This window comes from Mauremys mutica, chromosome 4, assembly GCF_020497125.1.
Source record: "Mauremys mutica isolate MM-2020 ecotype Southern chromosome 4, ASM2049712v1, whole genome shotgun sequence".
Lineage (NCBI taxonomy): Eukaryota > Metazoa > Chordata > Testudines > Geoemydidae > Mauremys > Mauremys mutica.
This window is the reverse complement of record NC_059075.1, coordinates 92,314,740-92,332,716: the sequence shown is the minus strand read 5'-3', so window position 1 is coordinate 92,332,716 and position 17,977 is coordinate 92,314,740. Positions and strand designations below refer to the sequence as shown.

The following is a 17,977-nucleotide window of genomic DNA, read 5'->3' as shown; positions in this document are numbered from 1 at the left end:
TTAACTAGATTGTTTGGGGGGGGGGGAGGGGGTTAAGCCTGTTTCCCAGTAATAGTTGAACAGGTGATTTAGAGAAGCAATTACATCTTCTCATTCACTTCCCATTGTTGAAGTGATTTCATTAATAATCCCATCATATGAAGTTTGACAAAAGTGGCTCACCTTTTAGAGTGTAGGGTGGTACTTTACAAAACTATAATCTGTTGCACCAATTGGTGCTCTTCGAATTCAGGATGAATTTATCATACCAAGAGTCATCTTCCTTGTATTAACTTTTCTTTTCCAAATCAGTGCTTATGCTCCATCCAGTTTTGGTATAATAATTGAAAAAGCATGGATTTACAGAAGGCACCTATACTGAAGCCAGGTGCATTGACTCTGGCAGAAACCGATGGACATCCATTAGTTGACAAATATGGTGTAAGGAAAGTAGGTAAACCAATACCCACAATATTTCAAAACTGTAATTTGCTTATGTCAACATTTTTTCTTTGTTGTCAGCAATCACTCATTTGTAATTACTTCCTCCTTTTATGAATTAAGAGTCAGATTCTACATTCAAGTGACTACTCTGGCCTTATTTCATATAGTGTTTTATTTATATTTTAACAAAAAATGATGCAATGTTTTTGGCACATGTACAAGATACAATTGAGACCAATGTCCAAAACCCCCAAACCTCTCTAGACCTTTCCCCTTCAAATCTCTCCAATCCAATTACGAATCTCATTTCACCCAGCAAAAGCCTGGGAGAGCAAATGAGCCTTGCAAAGTGAGTAGAAGGTTAACAGACTTGGGAACTGGGGTATACAGATGACAAGTTAATGCAATGGTCAAGCACCTCTCACTCATGATGTGTGGTTTCCACTCTCCTTGTGATTAAGCCATGAGACTCTTGGCTCACACTTCATATATCAGCTGATCAGTTGAGATGCAGTCTTTGAAGTAGATTGGACACAATCTTTAAGGCTTCAGCAGTTAAAAAGGATCTATGGCACTCTTCAACCAAGAATCTCAGAGCACTCAAAGTATGAATGGCAATGACTTAAACATCACAGTACTCTGAGGTAGGTATTATACTTTTCAATCTGTAAAATGGGTAAGGCACAGAGGGGTTAAGTGACTTGCCATCAGCTATAAGCAAGTCTGACAGAGACAGAAGGGAAACCAATTTGACTCCCAATCCTGTCAGTCAGTAACAAGAAAATAATTATCCATCCACTTAAGTCAATGCGAGTTACTTATAGGCAAGATTGGCCTTATGTAGTACTCTCAGTGCACCCTATATCTTCCAAGTATTCCAGCAATTTCTCTTTAGATGAGAGATTTTTAGATTTAAGACAGTGATATGGATTCATTAATAGTTTCTCACTGAACTTCTCTGTCAAAAAAATTGTTACAAGTAAACATTCAACCTGTAAATGTAAACAGTGACTGAATACAAATGAACCATTTTAAATACAAGTTTAAATTTAATTTGCTGCTAATGAGCCATTGGCCAAGATTTTCAAAAGCGACTCAGCTTCTGACTGTCCAACTGGTGATACGTTAAAGAGTTCCAATTTTAAAAGTGTCTCCCATTGGAGCTCCAGAAATGAAGGTAACCAAAGTCATTAGTCACTTTTGAAAATCTTGTCCATTGTCTTCTGATTACTAGACATTCTATGGATGAGAGATTTCTAAAATCTCTACATTCCAGCAGGGCAATGTAAATGGCCTGCATAAGCATGCAGGAGCAACTTTTGGACTCATTTTATCAGCCAGAAGTCTTGACTTTAAGCCTCCAAGACTAAGGTAATCAATGGAAGTTGTGTTCAAGGAGAAGTTGCTTCCCCAGACAATGCTTTGAAAATTCACACTGTGTATATTAAGGTGGGGATGTGGAAGGAGAGAAATAATCCTACTAGTTACCAACTAGCCATTGCTATGGGTGGGTTGTTAATGGGATCTAGGGAAAGACACCTATCTGACTGGACTAGCAATAACTACTGTTCTGCAACAGAGAGCAGTAAATAGGTGATGAAATTGAGGAGAATACATGTAGTCATTATTTTAGATAACCCCAACCATGATTTTCATAAAGAGAATATCCTCTGTCCTCCTAAGCATGGCTTCCTGCCATGTAAAATCTACATTATTGCAGTATTGTCTCATACTGCCCAGTTAATGTTTAAAATTAGACAAATTAATACAGAAACCATAACACTATACAAGCATGACAGATTAACTAGCTTTCGTCAATACAGCCCATTACTACTTCTAGAACCACTACAAAACCCACCTAGCAACCAAATGAGGTATCTATTTTGTTAGTTGTTCAATGCTTAATATATTCACAGTGGTTTAAAGTTTTAATTTAAAAAATGGTTAGTGTTAAGTCCAATTTTAATATTAAAAATCTTTTTCCTTCTGAATAAACAGTAAATAAAACTAGTAAGGGAATAACAGTAGTTTGATACTTGGCTCAAAATGCATGGGAGCTCAAAGATTAATATCTTTATGAATGGTTCAGTTCTAGCACCAAAAACCTGTATAAACAAGTTTCATGCTGGAAAAAGACATCAAACTTTTGCAAAACAATAACTTAATTTCCATTATGAAATAATTCACTTGCTCCTAGCTGTGCTGAAGAGCTGTAAGTCTTTCACATTTGTGAAAAGTGTCCTGCAAGGTACTGCCCCTTTTCAAATGTACATCTTCCAATGAAGATTAATTCCCCACTCCTCCAGAGTCAAGTTTAGGATGATGGGGCAGGAAGTGACATAGACTTTTTAAACATCTTAAACCCTTTTGCAGGCCCCGGATATGGTGGTGGTGGGACATCGTATTTTCCACCTAATGTCACAGCTTCTTCATAAGTTGGCAGTCCTGATTCATCACCTGTTCTTAGAGGGAGTGGGTTTAAAGAAACCTCTTCATGTCTTCTGAAGATGATAGATGAATGTCTTCTACTTCTTACACTGTCTGAGTACCTAACAGAGTTAAAAGTATTATGAATGACATTTTCATTTTTATATATGAAGGAGAGGATTACATAGCCTTTTGCCAAAGCAAGTACATTTTTAATAATCTTAAATAGCACGGGCCAAATGGGTATCCCCAGAACCCTAGGCTGAGTTAAGTGCTGCAGAAATTCACAGAGACAAGGATGGGGTAGAATCCTCCTCTAGGACCCACTATGACAGTTACTTCGCGGCAATGGCTGGAGTAGCTCCTGTAACTCTGTTACCCATTCATACTTGTGAGGTTGAGAGGAGTAGAGAGAAGGAGGGCTAGAGGATCCATGTAGCAGTGGCTCCTCCAAATTACTTCAGCTCCCTATCCCAGAAGAACTATGCAAAGGTCCACCCCTCCTTTGAGTTGCAGAATTGTGCCTCCTTCACTAGAAGAGGGGCTTCTATGCTTATGGAAGTCGGACAGGATTTGCTTTTAACAGGTAGAGAAGAGGCCTTTAAAAGGATTCCAACACAAGTAGTTACAAATCAGCTTTTTCTATCTCAATAGATATTTAAGTTGCAAAGATATTTACTGTTGTAAATAGTGTAACTCAATTTACTGTCATTTTCTGTACACTTATTTAATATATCATCAAAATTCAGTGCAGTTTTCTGCACTTTAGATCATTGGGATATTTCCATGTATGCCACAGTGTGCATGTTTTAAAAAAAAAAAGTGCTGTTTACAAGAACTGACAAGCACTCTTCTTTAAGATCATTAAGTGCTGATTACTTACATAATTGATCTCAAGTTTAGTGTTTCAAGTACTAGTACACAGTCTAGTTTTTAAATCATATTTCAGAATCATATGTAAAATAAATATCTTAAGTAATAATAGAATATTAATAAAATATATTTGTTTCTTAAATACTCAATGTTCTGTGGAGTTTATGGGTGCTTCAAATGATAGTGGTAAAGCTTTTAGTCATAAGGGGAGTCTTAGTGTGGGTAGTATCACAGATTATACTTTGATGGTGTACATAACCCTGGGGGGGGGGAAAAAATCAGACTTTATGGTTCCATCCTTTCATCACCCTGTATAGAAACAACACCACATGCTTATACTGCAAATGGATACACATTTGATTAATGAAATTCACAGAAATTCACCTACAACAACCCTGGAGGAGCAGATATCCAATAGCACTATACTTGATAATTTTAGGTTTAAAGATGTATTTTCAATTAAAAATGCATTCAGTTTACTTCTTTGTAAATAATTGTATTTTTAAAAAACTGATGCAGTTGAAAGGAAAGTAACCAAAACTGCCATAGATTTTAAAAACAGAAAGAAAATTGGAGAGGAGATTTACACTAACAAGCTGGCCAAACAAGTTTTTGAAGTCTGAAAGATCTATTACATATCATTTAGTCCACAAGTAAGATTGTGTAAACTAAAATCTGATTTACCTTTATTTCCCTCCTTTAGCTATTTAGAATCCACTTAACTCTTTAAATACAATTGCCTAACAAATATTTCAATTCAGTGATGGACAAATGGCATACTTAGTGCCATCTGTAAGCCTCGCACATTGTTTACTGCTGTGAATTTATGCTTGCAAGCATACATTTATTGCTATGTATCGCCCGCTTTACAGCATATTATATTTATCACAGCACAAAATATTCTCATGAATCTCAGATAAACATACTAGTTACTAACTGTGCCAATTAAGGAGATTCCACTGTATTACACTAGTAGTTTTCATTGTGAAGCTCATAGAAAGGCTGTCTTTAGGAGTCTGTGGATCCTCAGCAAGCTAATTCTTTGGAAAAAGTTAAGTCCACTCATACTTCCTCTAGCACAATTCAATCTCTCCAGCAGTTACAAATCCTAATATCTAAAACTATTCTTAAAACCAGTTCACCCTCCTCCATTGCAGGTTTCAAAAACCAGATCTGGCTCAGGGCTTCCTCATGCTGAAACCATTTTTCTTGGTAAAGATTTTGGGACCCAGCAAAATATTGTTTAAACAAGATCACTCACCCATACAAAGGTTATTTGTTTTATATATTTTCTTGTGATTTAAGGTTATACAAGATTGTAGCTATAACTCTAAGAATGATATTTTCAAAAGCATTTAGTAGTGACCTAACACTGTCTTCACTGAGAGCAGAATGATTTTGAAAATTCCACCTATATTACTAAAGTTTTTTCTGTGAAAGTAAAGTGAAATATTCTCAATTCCTTACCCAGGTAGTTGTCTTGCTTTGCATCTGTTTTTCCAGAAATAATAAATAAGTAATCCAGTTAAAACCAACAGAACTCCAGTAGCAACTAGGCCAGTCAGAAGTCCTGTAACATCAATTTTTTGTGTAGTTTCACCACCTGAACAGAAATCAGTAATTATTTCCAGTTGACTAACACTATAGCATTATTAACAATGCTTCGGCGGTGGTGGCCTTCTCTCTTTATGAAGATTTGAGAGAGATGTTATAGTAAGATTAATAGTAGTAGTTCCTTTCTATTAGTCTTCTCACATGACAAGCCATCACATCAATCCGGCACTTTAATGCCCACCCCAAGACATTAATACCCACCCCAACCAAAAGCAAAAGTTAACAAATATTCCTCTCCTAGATCATTTATATATGCATATTTTTGAGATTCTCCACCACTCCATCCCCACTAATTGTTATTTCACACACTTATTGCATCTTTTATCAGATTAAGTCCTTCAGAGCAGATCCTGACTTTCACTCTGTATAGCACCTATCATAGTGAGGCCCTGATCCTAACTGGGGCCTCTATAAACTATTGCAAGACAAAATAAAAACAGAAGTAAGAAGCAGCAGAATTATAGTTGTAAAGTTTCTATATTGTCTAATACATACAAGGAAATGGATAGCTTAATTCATATTTCAATATGCAATAGTAAAGGGCCAGAGTCCTCCAACTCCCCAAACTTCACACATATATTAGATACTATGTAATACACATTTCAGTATATAAAATATAAACACAAAAATGCACAAAAAATATAAAAAGACAGTAATCACGGGTTATAAAACTGTGCCAGCTGAATACTTAGTTATGACCAGATGACAAATTGCAACATATTTAGAGGGGGAGGGAGGATCTAGAATGTGTGTGTGAGGGGAGCAATATTTGCAATGTAATGGAAAGAAACGAGATAAGTCAAGATCAGAGCTTACCAAATTTTGTGCTGGGTCCTTTAATGGAATATTCTTTCCAAAAAGTCATCTATGAAAATATAAATGTTTTTTTAAATAGTTGAAGCCTGTACGTGATGTATAACTTAAATAAGAGATTGCTGACAGAATTCAGACATGGCATAAATGGGCACAACTCCCACTAAAGTCAAAAGTTGCACCTTTTTACCCCAGGGCTGAAATTCCACTTGTATATTCATAAAAAACTGCCATATTAGAACAAACCAATGGCCCACCTAAACCAGTAGAAAGAAATGACAGCTGTTTAAAAGAAAAGGAAAGAGACAAATCAAGAACACCTCTAAATTGCAATACTATATCATACAGAGAAATTTCTTCTTGATACCACTTAATAATTAGCTTAGACTGACAATGGAGATTGGTGGTACTTCTAATTTATCCTAGTTAGTGTAAGTTCCTATGCTATTCATGCAAGTGTCTGATCTTACAAAGCTACTTGCCTCAATAATATCCTTGAACAGTGAGTTCCATAGGTTAATAATACGATGCATTACTGTCTTTAGTCATAAAATATTCTCTTATATGCACTGTACAAAATTTAATCCTATAGTTAAGACTGAGACTAAGCCACAACCCACATTGGAAAAGGTGTGGGGTTGGGTGCAGGATAAAGAAGCTGCTGTGCAGCAGAAGCCTCCTGGGAAACTACAATGTAGTCGTGTAAAATTCCTCCTGGAAGACTCCTAAGGAATTCAAACTCTAGTGGCAGCTCCATCCTCCGGGGAGGGGGTGCACTGCTTGCTCCTTCTGCAGCTGAGTGCAGAGGATGGCAGGGGCCCTGGAGAGATTTGCACTACAGGCAGCAGTAGTTGTTTGGAGGATTGCAAGTACAGTCGGTGTGTGTGTGTGTGTGTGTGTGTGTGTGTGTGTGTGTGTGTGTGTCTTGCACGCCTTTTCCCTCTCCTGCCAAAGATTCTTTCACTATACAGTAGCATCTTCCAAGTTACTCCTTATCCATGGAAAACACACCCTTAACTGATCCACAAGGTCACCACTGCCCTCTTCTCAAGATTCCCCTTTGCTGTAACTTGTATATAAAATCAGCCAATTAATGAGTGACAGGAGATGGAAACAGTTGGCACTTTATATATCAATTTTTTAAAAGTATAAAATACACAAAATTATTTGTGTGATTTTTATCCCCTTCCCAGGTCACTTTTTTCCCCCAAAAAGTTCCCAGTTCTGAAGACACTTATGCATGTGCCTAGCTTTACTTTTGTGAGTAGTCCTACCGAAGTCCCACTTATGTCTGTAAGTATTTGCAGAATCATAGCCTTTGCCTGCAAGCTTTTTGGGGCACGTACCATGAATCTGTGTGTGTTCACTGCATTCCTAATACAATGGGCCCCATCTAACTGGGGCTTCTGGTTCTACTGTAATATAAATAATAATGGCAGAGCTCCTATTTTAAGTGATCTCTTCTGAAGGGCTGTAGTAGTTTATAATAACAATCTACTGATGGCCACCCGGTATTTTAAACTAAATCAAAGCAATTACCGTTTTATCAGGGTCTTCAAAAATTTCTCTTGCCTCTTCATAATTGCACTGCTCCTCATAGCATTCTCTTTCTAGATTACCAGGGGTAAATACTTCAAAATCAAATCTGTTATACAGAAGATGTCGTCCAATGAACAAATTGGCTTCTTTTTCTGATGTAAACACTAACAAAAAATAGTTTAAAACAGTTAAATTAGGGGGATAGTTCTGGTATTCTTACAAAAAAACAAACTCTGGAGCTCTTTAAAATCCCAAAAGAAAAACTTCTCTCTGTTTTTTTCCCGTTTTACCTGATATAAAAGGAGATTTCAAGGTCTCTTCCTGAATCATTTGCTTTGCTGCCAACAAAGCAGTTCTCTTTCTGCCTATTCAACATGCAAACTGAAATATTTTCTGTCCCTTGCAAATAGTTGCAGATTTTCTCATAGCAACTTTTTAAAATTTGGTCCTCATGCCGGCTGTCTGAAATGCAAGTGGCCGCGGCTGTGGTATTGGCCCTGCTGGAGTCCCTGGGAATCCTAAGGTTCCTTGTAGTATTCAATTACTTTAAGATGGACTTCTAAGCAGACCCAGACTGAGCAAGATCCAGTATCCCACATCTTGAAAAAGCCTAAGGGTTACATCATTTGATATGTTCCAGTAAAAATCCTAGGCATACATTCCTTTTCACACAGTCTGGTATCTGAATTCTAGTCTTTGATTTAGAAATTGGGTTTCCATCAGCACAGTGGACAAATCCCATTAATTTCTTCTTAATATCACACTATTTAGGAACAGCATTTAAGGGTAGACTGAAACTTTAAACAAAAAGGGCAATACATTATTTTGATACCTTTCAAATAAATGCTGCTCTATGGTCATTAGGTCAGGGGTGAAAGTAACTTAAAGGACTTAGCGGTACACTGGAGTCCTGAGAGGAGGTGTGGCCTCAACCGGAAGAGGCGGGACCTTTCAATATTTAAAGGCCCTGGGGCTCCAGCTGTGGCTGGGAGCCTCAGGGCCCTTAAATCACCCCAGGGCTCCCAGCTGCCTCTCAAGGGTGAATTAAAGGGCCCGGGGCTCCAGCCGCTGCAGAGCTCCGGGCCCTTTAAATCACCGCTGGAGCCCTGCTGCCACCAGCAGCCGGGCTCGGGTGGGGATTTAAAGGGCCAGAGGCTCTGGCTGCCACGGGGAGCCCCGGGCCCTTTAAAGCACCACCCGAGCCCCACGGCAGGAGCTCCAGGCCCTTTAAATCCCTGCCTGAGCCTGGCTGCCGGAGCTCCGGGGGTTACTTAAAGGCCCGGGGGCTCCCCACAGTGGCTGGAGCCCTGGGCCCTTTAAATCACCACCGCGGAAGCCAGTCCACTCCGGCACGTCGTACCGGCTTACTTTCACTTCTGCATTAGGTTCATGATGGAGTTCTTGCTGACATCATCTTTGATTAGGCAGAGTTTTTAACAACTCATCTGTATTTTTGCCATTTTTAGAAGCTGGTTAGGAGCCTCAGAAAATAAACTCACTCACCCTAGTTGTGAGGTAGGATTCCAGAAGAGTTAGTGAAGTTATAGCAGACTTAAAGAAACTGGAATGCATTTTCTCATCAGGTTTCTTCTGGGCTCAAGTTTTAGCCTGTCTTTGCTATAACTTGTAATAGAAAACTCATCTTTGAACAACAGAAATCTTCTGACCTGGTTTTCTGTGCAGCTGAAATATTTTAAATTAACTTGCTGCCCCAAGCACGGCAGGCAGGCTGCCTCCGGTGGTTTGCGGAGGGTCCGCTGGTCCCGTGGCTTCGGACGTGCCTGCGGGAGGTCCTCCAAAGCCGCGGGACCAGCGGACCCTCCGCAGGCAAGCTGCCAGAGGCAGCCTGCCTGCCGCCCTCGTAGTGCCAGCAGAGCGCCCCCCGCGGCTTGCCGCCCCAAGCATGCGCTTGGCATGCGGGGGCCTGGAGCCGCCCCTGCTTCTAGTATAAGTAAGTAGATGATTTTGCTAAGTGAAATGAATAGAGGGTTAATTAAAAAGAACTCTCCAGTGTGCAAGTGTATTAATGAAAGCAGGAAGAGCATTCTTACAAACTAAGTCCACTTGCTTAAAAAGAGAGAGAGACAAGATTCAGGATAAAGTTATTCAGTCACAAAGTAGATATGTGCTTGTTAGACAATTCGTTTGTATAGATCAGCGGTGGGCAACCTGCGGCCCATCAGGGTAATCCGCCAGTGGGCCGCCAGTCAGTTTGTTTACATTTGCATGGCCGCCCGCAGCTCGCAGTGGTCGCGGTTCGCTGTTCCTGGCCAATGGGAGCTGTGGAAAGTGGTGCGGGCCACAGGGACATGCTGGCCGCCACTTCCTGCTGATCCCATTGGCCGGGAATGGCGAACCGCGGCCACTGGGAGCTGCAGGTGGCCGTGCAAATATAATCAAACTGTCTGGCGGCCCGCCAGCAGATTACCCTGACAGGCCGCAGGTTGCCCACCACTGGTATAGATTATCCCATCACTCAGAAATTTTTCCCTTAATAGTTACTGTTCAGCATTGCAATGGTATCTCCAAGTATTTTGCTCAGTGACAATTCCAAAAGACTTACAGTATCACTCATATTAATTGCTGCTGCCTTTAATACTATACCTGAACAATTTGGGGAATCACTTATCTTAAGATGAATTTTCTTGTCATTATTTCATCAACTAAAAAGGAGTTATGGCATTTAAGATTATCACATTTTTACAGCATAGAGAAAGGGACTAGCCTTAAAAAGAATAAGGGTGGGAGGGGATCCCCAAAAGTACATTAGGGCAGTGCTGAAATAGAGTTTTCCCTAGGAGTTCACCTTAGTGCAATGTGTATCAATGTAAGTACTCTGAAACTGATTTATACTAATCAAACTGAAAAGAAAAGCTTTGCCTATTTTGTTCAGCAGTGTTTCATTCACTTATCAGATATAACTGAAAAAAATTGTGTTTCAAAATAGAAGTGTTTTTAACTGAAATCAAAACCTGATCCTTCAACTTGTAGATTTTTCAACAACTTTCAAATCCAGGAGAATGGGGAAAATACTGTCAAATCAGGTTCCATCCTGTTAACACTAGTTAACTACCTAAGAAACTTGCACATATTTGCATTCACTTAAATGCTTTAAACATATGTGTAATGAACAGAGTTATGGTTGCTTTGTGGGAATTTCCTGACTTTTCTGTGTCTCACATCTGAAACAGAACATTAAATTAACAACTTGTAATTTTAATTTAAAATTGTGGCAGTTATGCATGCAGAGAACTTGCAGAATCAGAATCTATACAGAATCATAGAACTGGAAGGGACCTCGAGAGGTCATCTAGTCCAGTCCCCTGCACTCGTGGCAGGACTAATTATCTAGACCATTCCTGACGGCGTTTGTCTAACCTGCTCTTAAAAATCTCCAATGATGGAGATTCCACAACCTCCCTAGGCAATTTATTCCAGTGCTTAACCACCTTGACAGCTAGGAAGTTTTTCTTAATGTCCAACCTAAACCTTATATGCTGCAATTTAAAATAATTGCTTCTTGTCCTATCCTCAGAGATTAAGAAGAACAATTACTCTCCCTCCTCCTTGTAACAGCCTTTTATGTACTTGAGAACTGTTATTATGTCCCCTCTCAGTCTTCTCTTTTCCAGACTAAACAAACCCAATTTTTTCAATTTTCCCTCATAGGTCATATTTTCTAGACCTTTAATCATTTTTGTTGCTCTTCTCTGGACTCTCTCCAATTTGTTCACATCCTTCCTGAAACGTGGTGCCCAGAACTGGAGATAATACTCCAGTTGAGGCCTAATCAGAGCAGAGTATAGAGGAAGAATTACTTCTCGTGTCTTGCTTACAACCCTCCTGCTAATGCATTCCAGAATGATGTACGCTTTTTTTGCAACAGCATTACACTGTTGACTCATATTTAGCTTGTGGTCCACTATGACTCCCAGATCCCTTTCTCCTTCCTAGGCATTCATTTCCCATTTTGTATGTGTGCAACTGATTGTTCCTTCCTAAATGGAGTACTTTACATTTGTCCTTATTGAATTTCATCCTATTTACTTCAGACCATTTTTCCAGTTTGTCCAGATCAATTTGAATTATAATCCTATCCTCCAAAGCATTTACAACCCCAACCAGATTGGTATCGTCCGCAAACTTTATAAGTGTATTCTGTATGACATTGATGAAGATACAGAATTGAACCGGACCCAGAACTGATTCCTGCGGGACCCCACTCATTATGCTCTTCCAGCATGACTGTGAACCAATGATAACTACTCTCTGGGAACTGTTTTCCAACCAGTTTTGCACCACCTTATAGTAGCTCTATCTAGGTTGCATTTCCCTACTTTGTTTATGAGAAGGTCATGCAAGACAGTATCAAAAGCTTTACTTAAGTCAAGATATACCATGTCTACCACTTCCCCCCCTCCCCAATCTACAAGGCTTGTTACCCTGTCGAAGAAAGCTATCAGGTTGGTTGGACAAATCCATACTGACTGTTACTTAATCACCTTATTATCTTCTAGATATTTGCAAATTGATTGCTTAATTATTTGCTCCATTATCTTTCCGGGTACAGAAGTTAAGGACAACCCAGAAAATTACAGACCAGTCAGCTTATTCCCATTATATTTGCCCTTTTCCAGTCTTCTGGAATGTCTCCCGTCTTCCATGACTTCTCAAAGATAATCACTAATGGCTCAGATATCGCCTCAGTCAGCTCCTTAAGTATTCTAGGATGCATTTCATCAGGCCCTGGTGATTTGAAGACATCTAACTTGTCCAAGTCATTTTTTATTTGTTCTTTCCCTATTTTAGACTCTGATCCTACCTCATTATCACTGGCATTCACTATGTTAGACGTCCAATCGCCACCAACCTTCATGGTGAAAACCGAAACAAAGAAGTCATTAAGCACCTCTGCCATTTCCACATTTTCTGTTATTGTCTTCCCCCTCTCCCCCACTGAGTAACAGGCTTATCCTGTCCTTGGTCTTCCTCTTGCTTCTAATGTATTTGTAGAATGTTTTCTTGTTTCTTTTTATGTCCCTAACTAGTTTGATCTCGTTTTGTGCCTTGGCCTTTCTAATTTTGTGCCTACATACTTGTGTCGTTTATAGTCATCCTTTGTAATTTGACTGAGTTTCCATTTTTTGTGGGATCCTTTTTTGAGTTTTAGATCATTGAAGATCTCCTGGTTAAGCCAGGGTGGTCTCTTGCCATACTTCCTATCTTTCCTATGCAGTGGGATAGTTTGCTCTTGTGTCCTTAATAATGTCTCTTTGAAAAACTGCCAACTGTCTTCAATTGTTTTTCCCCTTAGACTTGCTTCCCGTGGGATCTTACCTACCAACTCCCTGAATTTGCTAAAGTCTGCCCTCTTGAAATCCATTGTCTTTATTTTGCTGTTCTCCCTCCTACCATTCGTTAGAATCATGAATTCTATCATTTAATGATCACTTTCACCCAAGCTGCCTTCCACTTTCAAATTCTCAACCAGTTCTTCCCTATTTGTCAAAATCAAATCTAGAACAGCTTCTCCCCAGTAGCTTTCTCCACCTTCTGAAATAAAAAAATGTCTCCAATACATTCCAAGAACTTATTGGCTAATCGGTGCCCTGCTGTGTTATTTTCCCAACCGATGGCTGGGTAGTTGAAGTCCCCCATCACCACCTGTACTTTGTATGATTTTGTTTGCTGTTTAAAAAAAGCCTCATCCACCTCTCTTTCCTGGTTAGGTGGTCTGTAGTAGACCCCCTACCATGACATGCTGTTAAATATAGTCCTGCCTGGCAGGACGGGGTACACTGATCAGGAGTGCTGGGACAGACCATGGTCTGTACAACCATATGCACTCTTGTTATTTGGAAATACTGGATTCTTCGTGTCATAATGGACTATACACAAATACTTTGAAGAAATGAACCAAATGAGAGATCAGTTTAGTGCTTCCATGTGTTGCATTCAATACTGGCTGCTAGGAACATAACTGCCAAACTGGACAGACCACTGATCCATCACTGTCTTGCAGTCTCTCACTAGGCAGATGTGAGATAATCAGTCTCCATGAAGGTCTCTAACAACTATAGATCTTCCTTGCTGTCCCTATAAAAATGTCCAACCCCTCTGAGTCTGGCTAAATTCTTGGTTTCCAATGTTATCCTGTGGCAATGAGTTCCACAGTCTAATTACACACTGAGTGGAAAAGTATTTCCTTTAATCAAACAAACTTTCTGTCATGTCAGAAGAGAATATGGTGATTCAAACAGTTTATGATCAACTATTTTTTAAATGAAAACTTTGATCTTTTCTGAATGCCAAGAATGAAAATAAAACAAACACAAAAAAAACAAAAACCAACCTTCCAAATACGAACCACTGCAGTGCAGTCTTAATAGAGACTGAACTATTGTTTCAGACTCATTACTAAGAAAATCTGATGACAACGGTAACTGTCACTGTCAGGTGTCCAGAGGCCTAACAGGAGCCTGTATTGTCCTGTTTATCTCACTTGTGGTTTTTCTGAAACCTCACCGACAATCTGTTTGACTGATGATCATTTTAGCAAAAACATCCAACTATTCTAAAATTATGGGAGAAGCAAGAATATGATTTTTAGACCACTCTAAATCCTGTTGCTTCTAATGTTAGTTAACTATCACAAAACTGTGTTACACAATTTTAGTTTTTAAACAAAAGATTGTTTCCACAATAGAACACCATAAGATGCAGTTTCACTCCAGAAAGCATAGCTTCATTTTAGAAGAATGTTACCTTCTTTCCCTGTATGCTTTGAATCCTTTAATCTTCTTGTGCAATGAGGAAATGCAAACATTATTGGCAGCTGACACAGTAGTACCAAAACCACAGACATAGTCTAGGATCTGTCAAAATAAAGTATTAGTTAAAAACTCCCAGATGTTATTTGTGTATCTTAAATGAATTTTCTGTATGCAGTTGTCAGACACAAGTCCCCACAAGCAACTTGGATTATTTTTTCCCTGTAGGCAGTACACCTACCCAAACCGGTCCCACATATATTTAATAACAATTGCATAATGTCCTCCATATTGGTAGTCATCACCATTTGAATTAACAAAGCCCAGTATTCTACCACTTGAGCTAGAGAAGTAACTCCATTAGCTGGCAGAAGTACTATAAGCCCTTACTAAAGGTCGATACTACATATTTTGCGATTGTGGCAATTGCACTTGGAAGATTTTAATAATGATGAGCCTGCAGCCAAACTAAAGTGCAAGTGTGACTGATTGTATTGAACTAGAGCTAAAAGAATCACTTTGCCCACTGATGAAGTACAGCCACCACGAGGGCAGCAGCTATTTAGCAGAACACAGCAAGCTACTTGACAGTTTACGGTAGAGTTTGTAATAAACTGTAACTTCAATAGGATAGGGTAAGCGATTCTAGCATATAAAACAGTTTTGATTCTCTGTTTAAACCCTTTCAAGATGCACCTACAAAACACTTTTCTAATTACATGACAATCCAAGATGTCAGGATGACTTTAAGATATCTAATAATGAAAATTAATTAAAAAATAATTTTCCTTCCTTCCAGTGGAACCTGCTGGAAAGCATTGTTTCCTTTTTTAAAGGCATGAATAGGGAGCCAGTTTGCCTTCTCCATTGCCTACTCCCATTCTAGTTTGTTGATAGCAGGCAGGGCCCTACATTAAGTAGGTCCACAGAATTTGAGCAACAACCATTTGTCCCTCTGAAACAAGCATCTGAAGAAGTGAGGTTTTTACCCATGAAAGCTTATGCCCAAATAAATCTGTTAGTCTTTAAGGTACCACCGGACGCCTTGTTGTTTTTATGGATACAGACTAACCCGGCTACCCCGATAACTTGAGCTTCCTCTTTGTTCTCCATCTGTGATTGGATCTGAAACAGGCTCTGGTGCAGGAATCTTGCCTGCAGCTCCCTTCCCCACCAGGCCTTGTCTTCATTCATTTATTCTTTATTGTGTTAGAACATGACTAACTATGAGTGTGAAATTAGCTAACAGATTCTTGACCATAACCTAGCCCAGAAAAGGCGTTCAGCACGGTGTCAGCGGATTCCGCTCGCCACAGTCACGGGGGGGTATCTGCAAATGGGAACAGAGTCACTTTATCCCAGCAGCTTTGGGACCCGATGGTTGGCCCAGGGTGGGTGGGATCCGGGGTGGCCCTAGCCTAGGTTTGATTTCGGGAATGAATTTCTTGTGTCTCGTCCTGAATGGCCCGACAGGCGAGGGAAAGGTTTAAATAACAAGTCTTCCGTGACCCTCCCGGCAGGGGACAATGTAGCTGGGCGGAGTCTCTCTCCCTCCCCCGCAGCCCGAAGGCAGGCACCCAGCCAGGCCGGGGACTGACCTACCTGCTCCGGCCGAGCTGCAGCGCCCACACTCCGGGCTGAGGGGTGCGGGCCAAACACCACCCCGCTCTCTCCCTCCGCCGCGGCGGCTCCAGCTTCCTCTTCTCCGCGGCGCTTCCTGGAGAGGGAGCGGCCAGGATCACATGGCCCAGCCGCTGGTTCACCGGGAGCCGCCCCAAATGGCACCTGGTCTGGCCACACGGGGTCTGCCCAGAGCACCCCGCCCCCGCAGGCGGAGCTGAGCCCCGCTCTAGGTCCCTGCCCCCGACCCGGCACAAGGAGACGAGCTTCAGCATGGGCCCTGGCGTCCCCGAGTAGCTGAGCTCCTGCTCCGTGTCCCCCTTATGAGCGGAGCCCTCGACACCCGGCATAACAGCTTAGCCTCCGGATGTGCGCCTAGCGGAGCCCGCTCAGCCCCATCATGACCCCCTGTGAGCAGGGCTCATCCAAGCCTATCGTCCGACTTCTGCCCCTTCTTCCTAGAAGCAGGGGTTGTCTCCTCATCCCTCCCAGCAGCTCCGAGCCAGCACTTCGGATTTGTGTTTTAACCTTTTCTTTCCTCTTCCTTGAGGGATGCTGATTAAAAGCATGAAGCAGGAGAGCAATGATTTATTTGTGAAATTCCGGGGAGGGGGCACACAAAGGGTTTACTGGCCTCATTAAACAGCCCAGTGTCTTAATCCATCTACCAACTGATAATAGAAACTACTGAAAAATAGGGGAAGGAGGAAAAAGGAAAATGTTCCCTGGCTGGAACGTTTGGAGTCAATGTTTAGGATCCCCTGTCCCAGCCCCTTCCCAATAAACCACTGGTAGAAAGTAAAGAGAAATAAGAAAGGGAGAGAAGAAAGGAAAAATAATAGTTAATACCAGAGAAGCCAGTAGGAGATCCCAATGTAATTTGTTAGACTTTCCGAGTACATCTCCATTTCAGAACTTGCTGTGATTTAGTGGATGTCAAGCAGCCTAGCCTCCTCTGCCCTCCAAACACAATGGGTCCAATTCTCAGGCCTAGGAAAAAGGGTGTATTTTTAATCTCTGATAAACTAATCCATGTTGCAAGTCTAGTAAAGATAAGGCAGTTGTACCTTTAACCCATATTAGCTGGACAAGATAAACCCAACAGAACAATCTAGGGTTTACCTCAAATAGTTAGTAGAGGTTAAAACTACAACTACATTATCTTCACTAGGACTGTAACATAGGTTAGTTAATACAGATTAAAATACACCTTGGCATTGTCTTCACTGCCATTAAAGGTGTGTTTTTACTGCAGGATAATTAGCTATCCTGCTGTAAAATCCTAGTGGAGACAAGGTACTGTAGTTTTTACTATGAAGTAGTTAAATAAGGTCAATACAATGCCCCAACCTATAGCTGAGCTCACCTATATCTTTTTTTTACAATGAAGATATGACCCTTTCACTAGCGAAGACATCTTCAGTTAGGCTGTAAAAGGCTCTTAAACATGGCAGAAACAGCTCTCTGAGAACAAGGGTGCTGGAACAATTTGTATAGGGGAGGTGCTGAGAGCCATTGAACCAAACTGTAAACCCTGTATATTAATGGAAACCACTTCAAGCCAGCACCCTTAGTGCCATCACCTATGCCTGAGAATACCTCCTGCACAGTGGGCCTTCTTGACTAGCATAAAGCTGTCATAAGGGGAGGTTAGGTCCTGGAGCCCAGGATAGGAGGCCCAGGGAGGGATTGGACTGTGAGCCCACCCTACACTCACCCTGCTGTGGCTCCTGTCCTGTACCATGATGTTGGCCCCACTCCAGCCCCTTGGCTCTTGCCACAGCATGCAGATGTAGCTTTCCCCCTGAGATGTACCTGTCCTGGCCTTGGATTGGGTTTTTTTGTGGGGGTCTTGTGTTCCCCCACCCTCCCTGGTTGTTGGGGGCCCTGTGCAAGTG

The 17,977-nt window shown here is 40.9% G+C and overlaps 1 protein-coding gene across 3 annotated transcripts; it reads right to left on the bottom strand.

Annotated features, from left to right (window-relative positions):
• Positions 1–577: 577 nt before the first annotated feature.
• On the bottom strand, positions 578–17,057 carry PRRG4 (proline rich and Gla domain 4). 3 transcript variants are annotated; one of them, XM_045012344.1, is made up of 6 exons: positions 16,929–17,057; positions 14,455–14,564; positions 7,690–7,853; positions 6,154–6,202; positions 5,191–5,326; positions 578–2,972 (listed from the first exon to the last, which is right to left on the bottom strand). In XM_045012344.1, exons 2-6 carry the CDS (start codon positions 14,552–14,554, stop codon positions 2,738–2,740), a joined length of 684 nt encoding a protein of 227 aa, XP_044868279.1. In that variant the 5' UTR covers positions 14,555–14,564; positions 16,929–17,057; the 3' UTR covers positions 578–2,737. The 3 variants fall into 3 exon arrangements, with proteins under 3 accessions (XP_044868279.1, XP_044868280.1, XP_044868278.1); XM_045012345.1 differs by lacking the exon at positions 16,929–17,057 and adding an exon at positions 16,062–16,221 and having other exon boundaries at positions 5,191–5,293; XM_045012343.1 differs by lacking the exon at positions 16,929–17,057 and adding an exon at positions 16,062–16,218.
• Positions 17,058–17,977: the final 920 nt, after the last annotated feature.

Excerpts from the sequence above, each read along its gene's own strand:
- PRRG4 (XM_045012344.1), bottom strand. The coding sequence starts at position 14,554 with ATGTCTGTGGTTTTGGTACTACTGTGTCAGCTGCCAATAATGTTTGCA. Across the intron at positions 6,203-7,689 it reads TTGAAGACCCTGATAAAACG|ATGACTTTTTGGAAAGAATA; the intron begins GTAATTGCTTTG and ends ATATTTTCATAG. Across the intron at positions 5,327-6,153 it reads AGGACCCAGCACAAAATTTG|GTGGTGAAACTACACAAAAA; the intron begins GTAAGCTCTGAT and ends ATTTCTGTTCAG.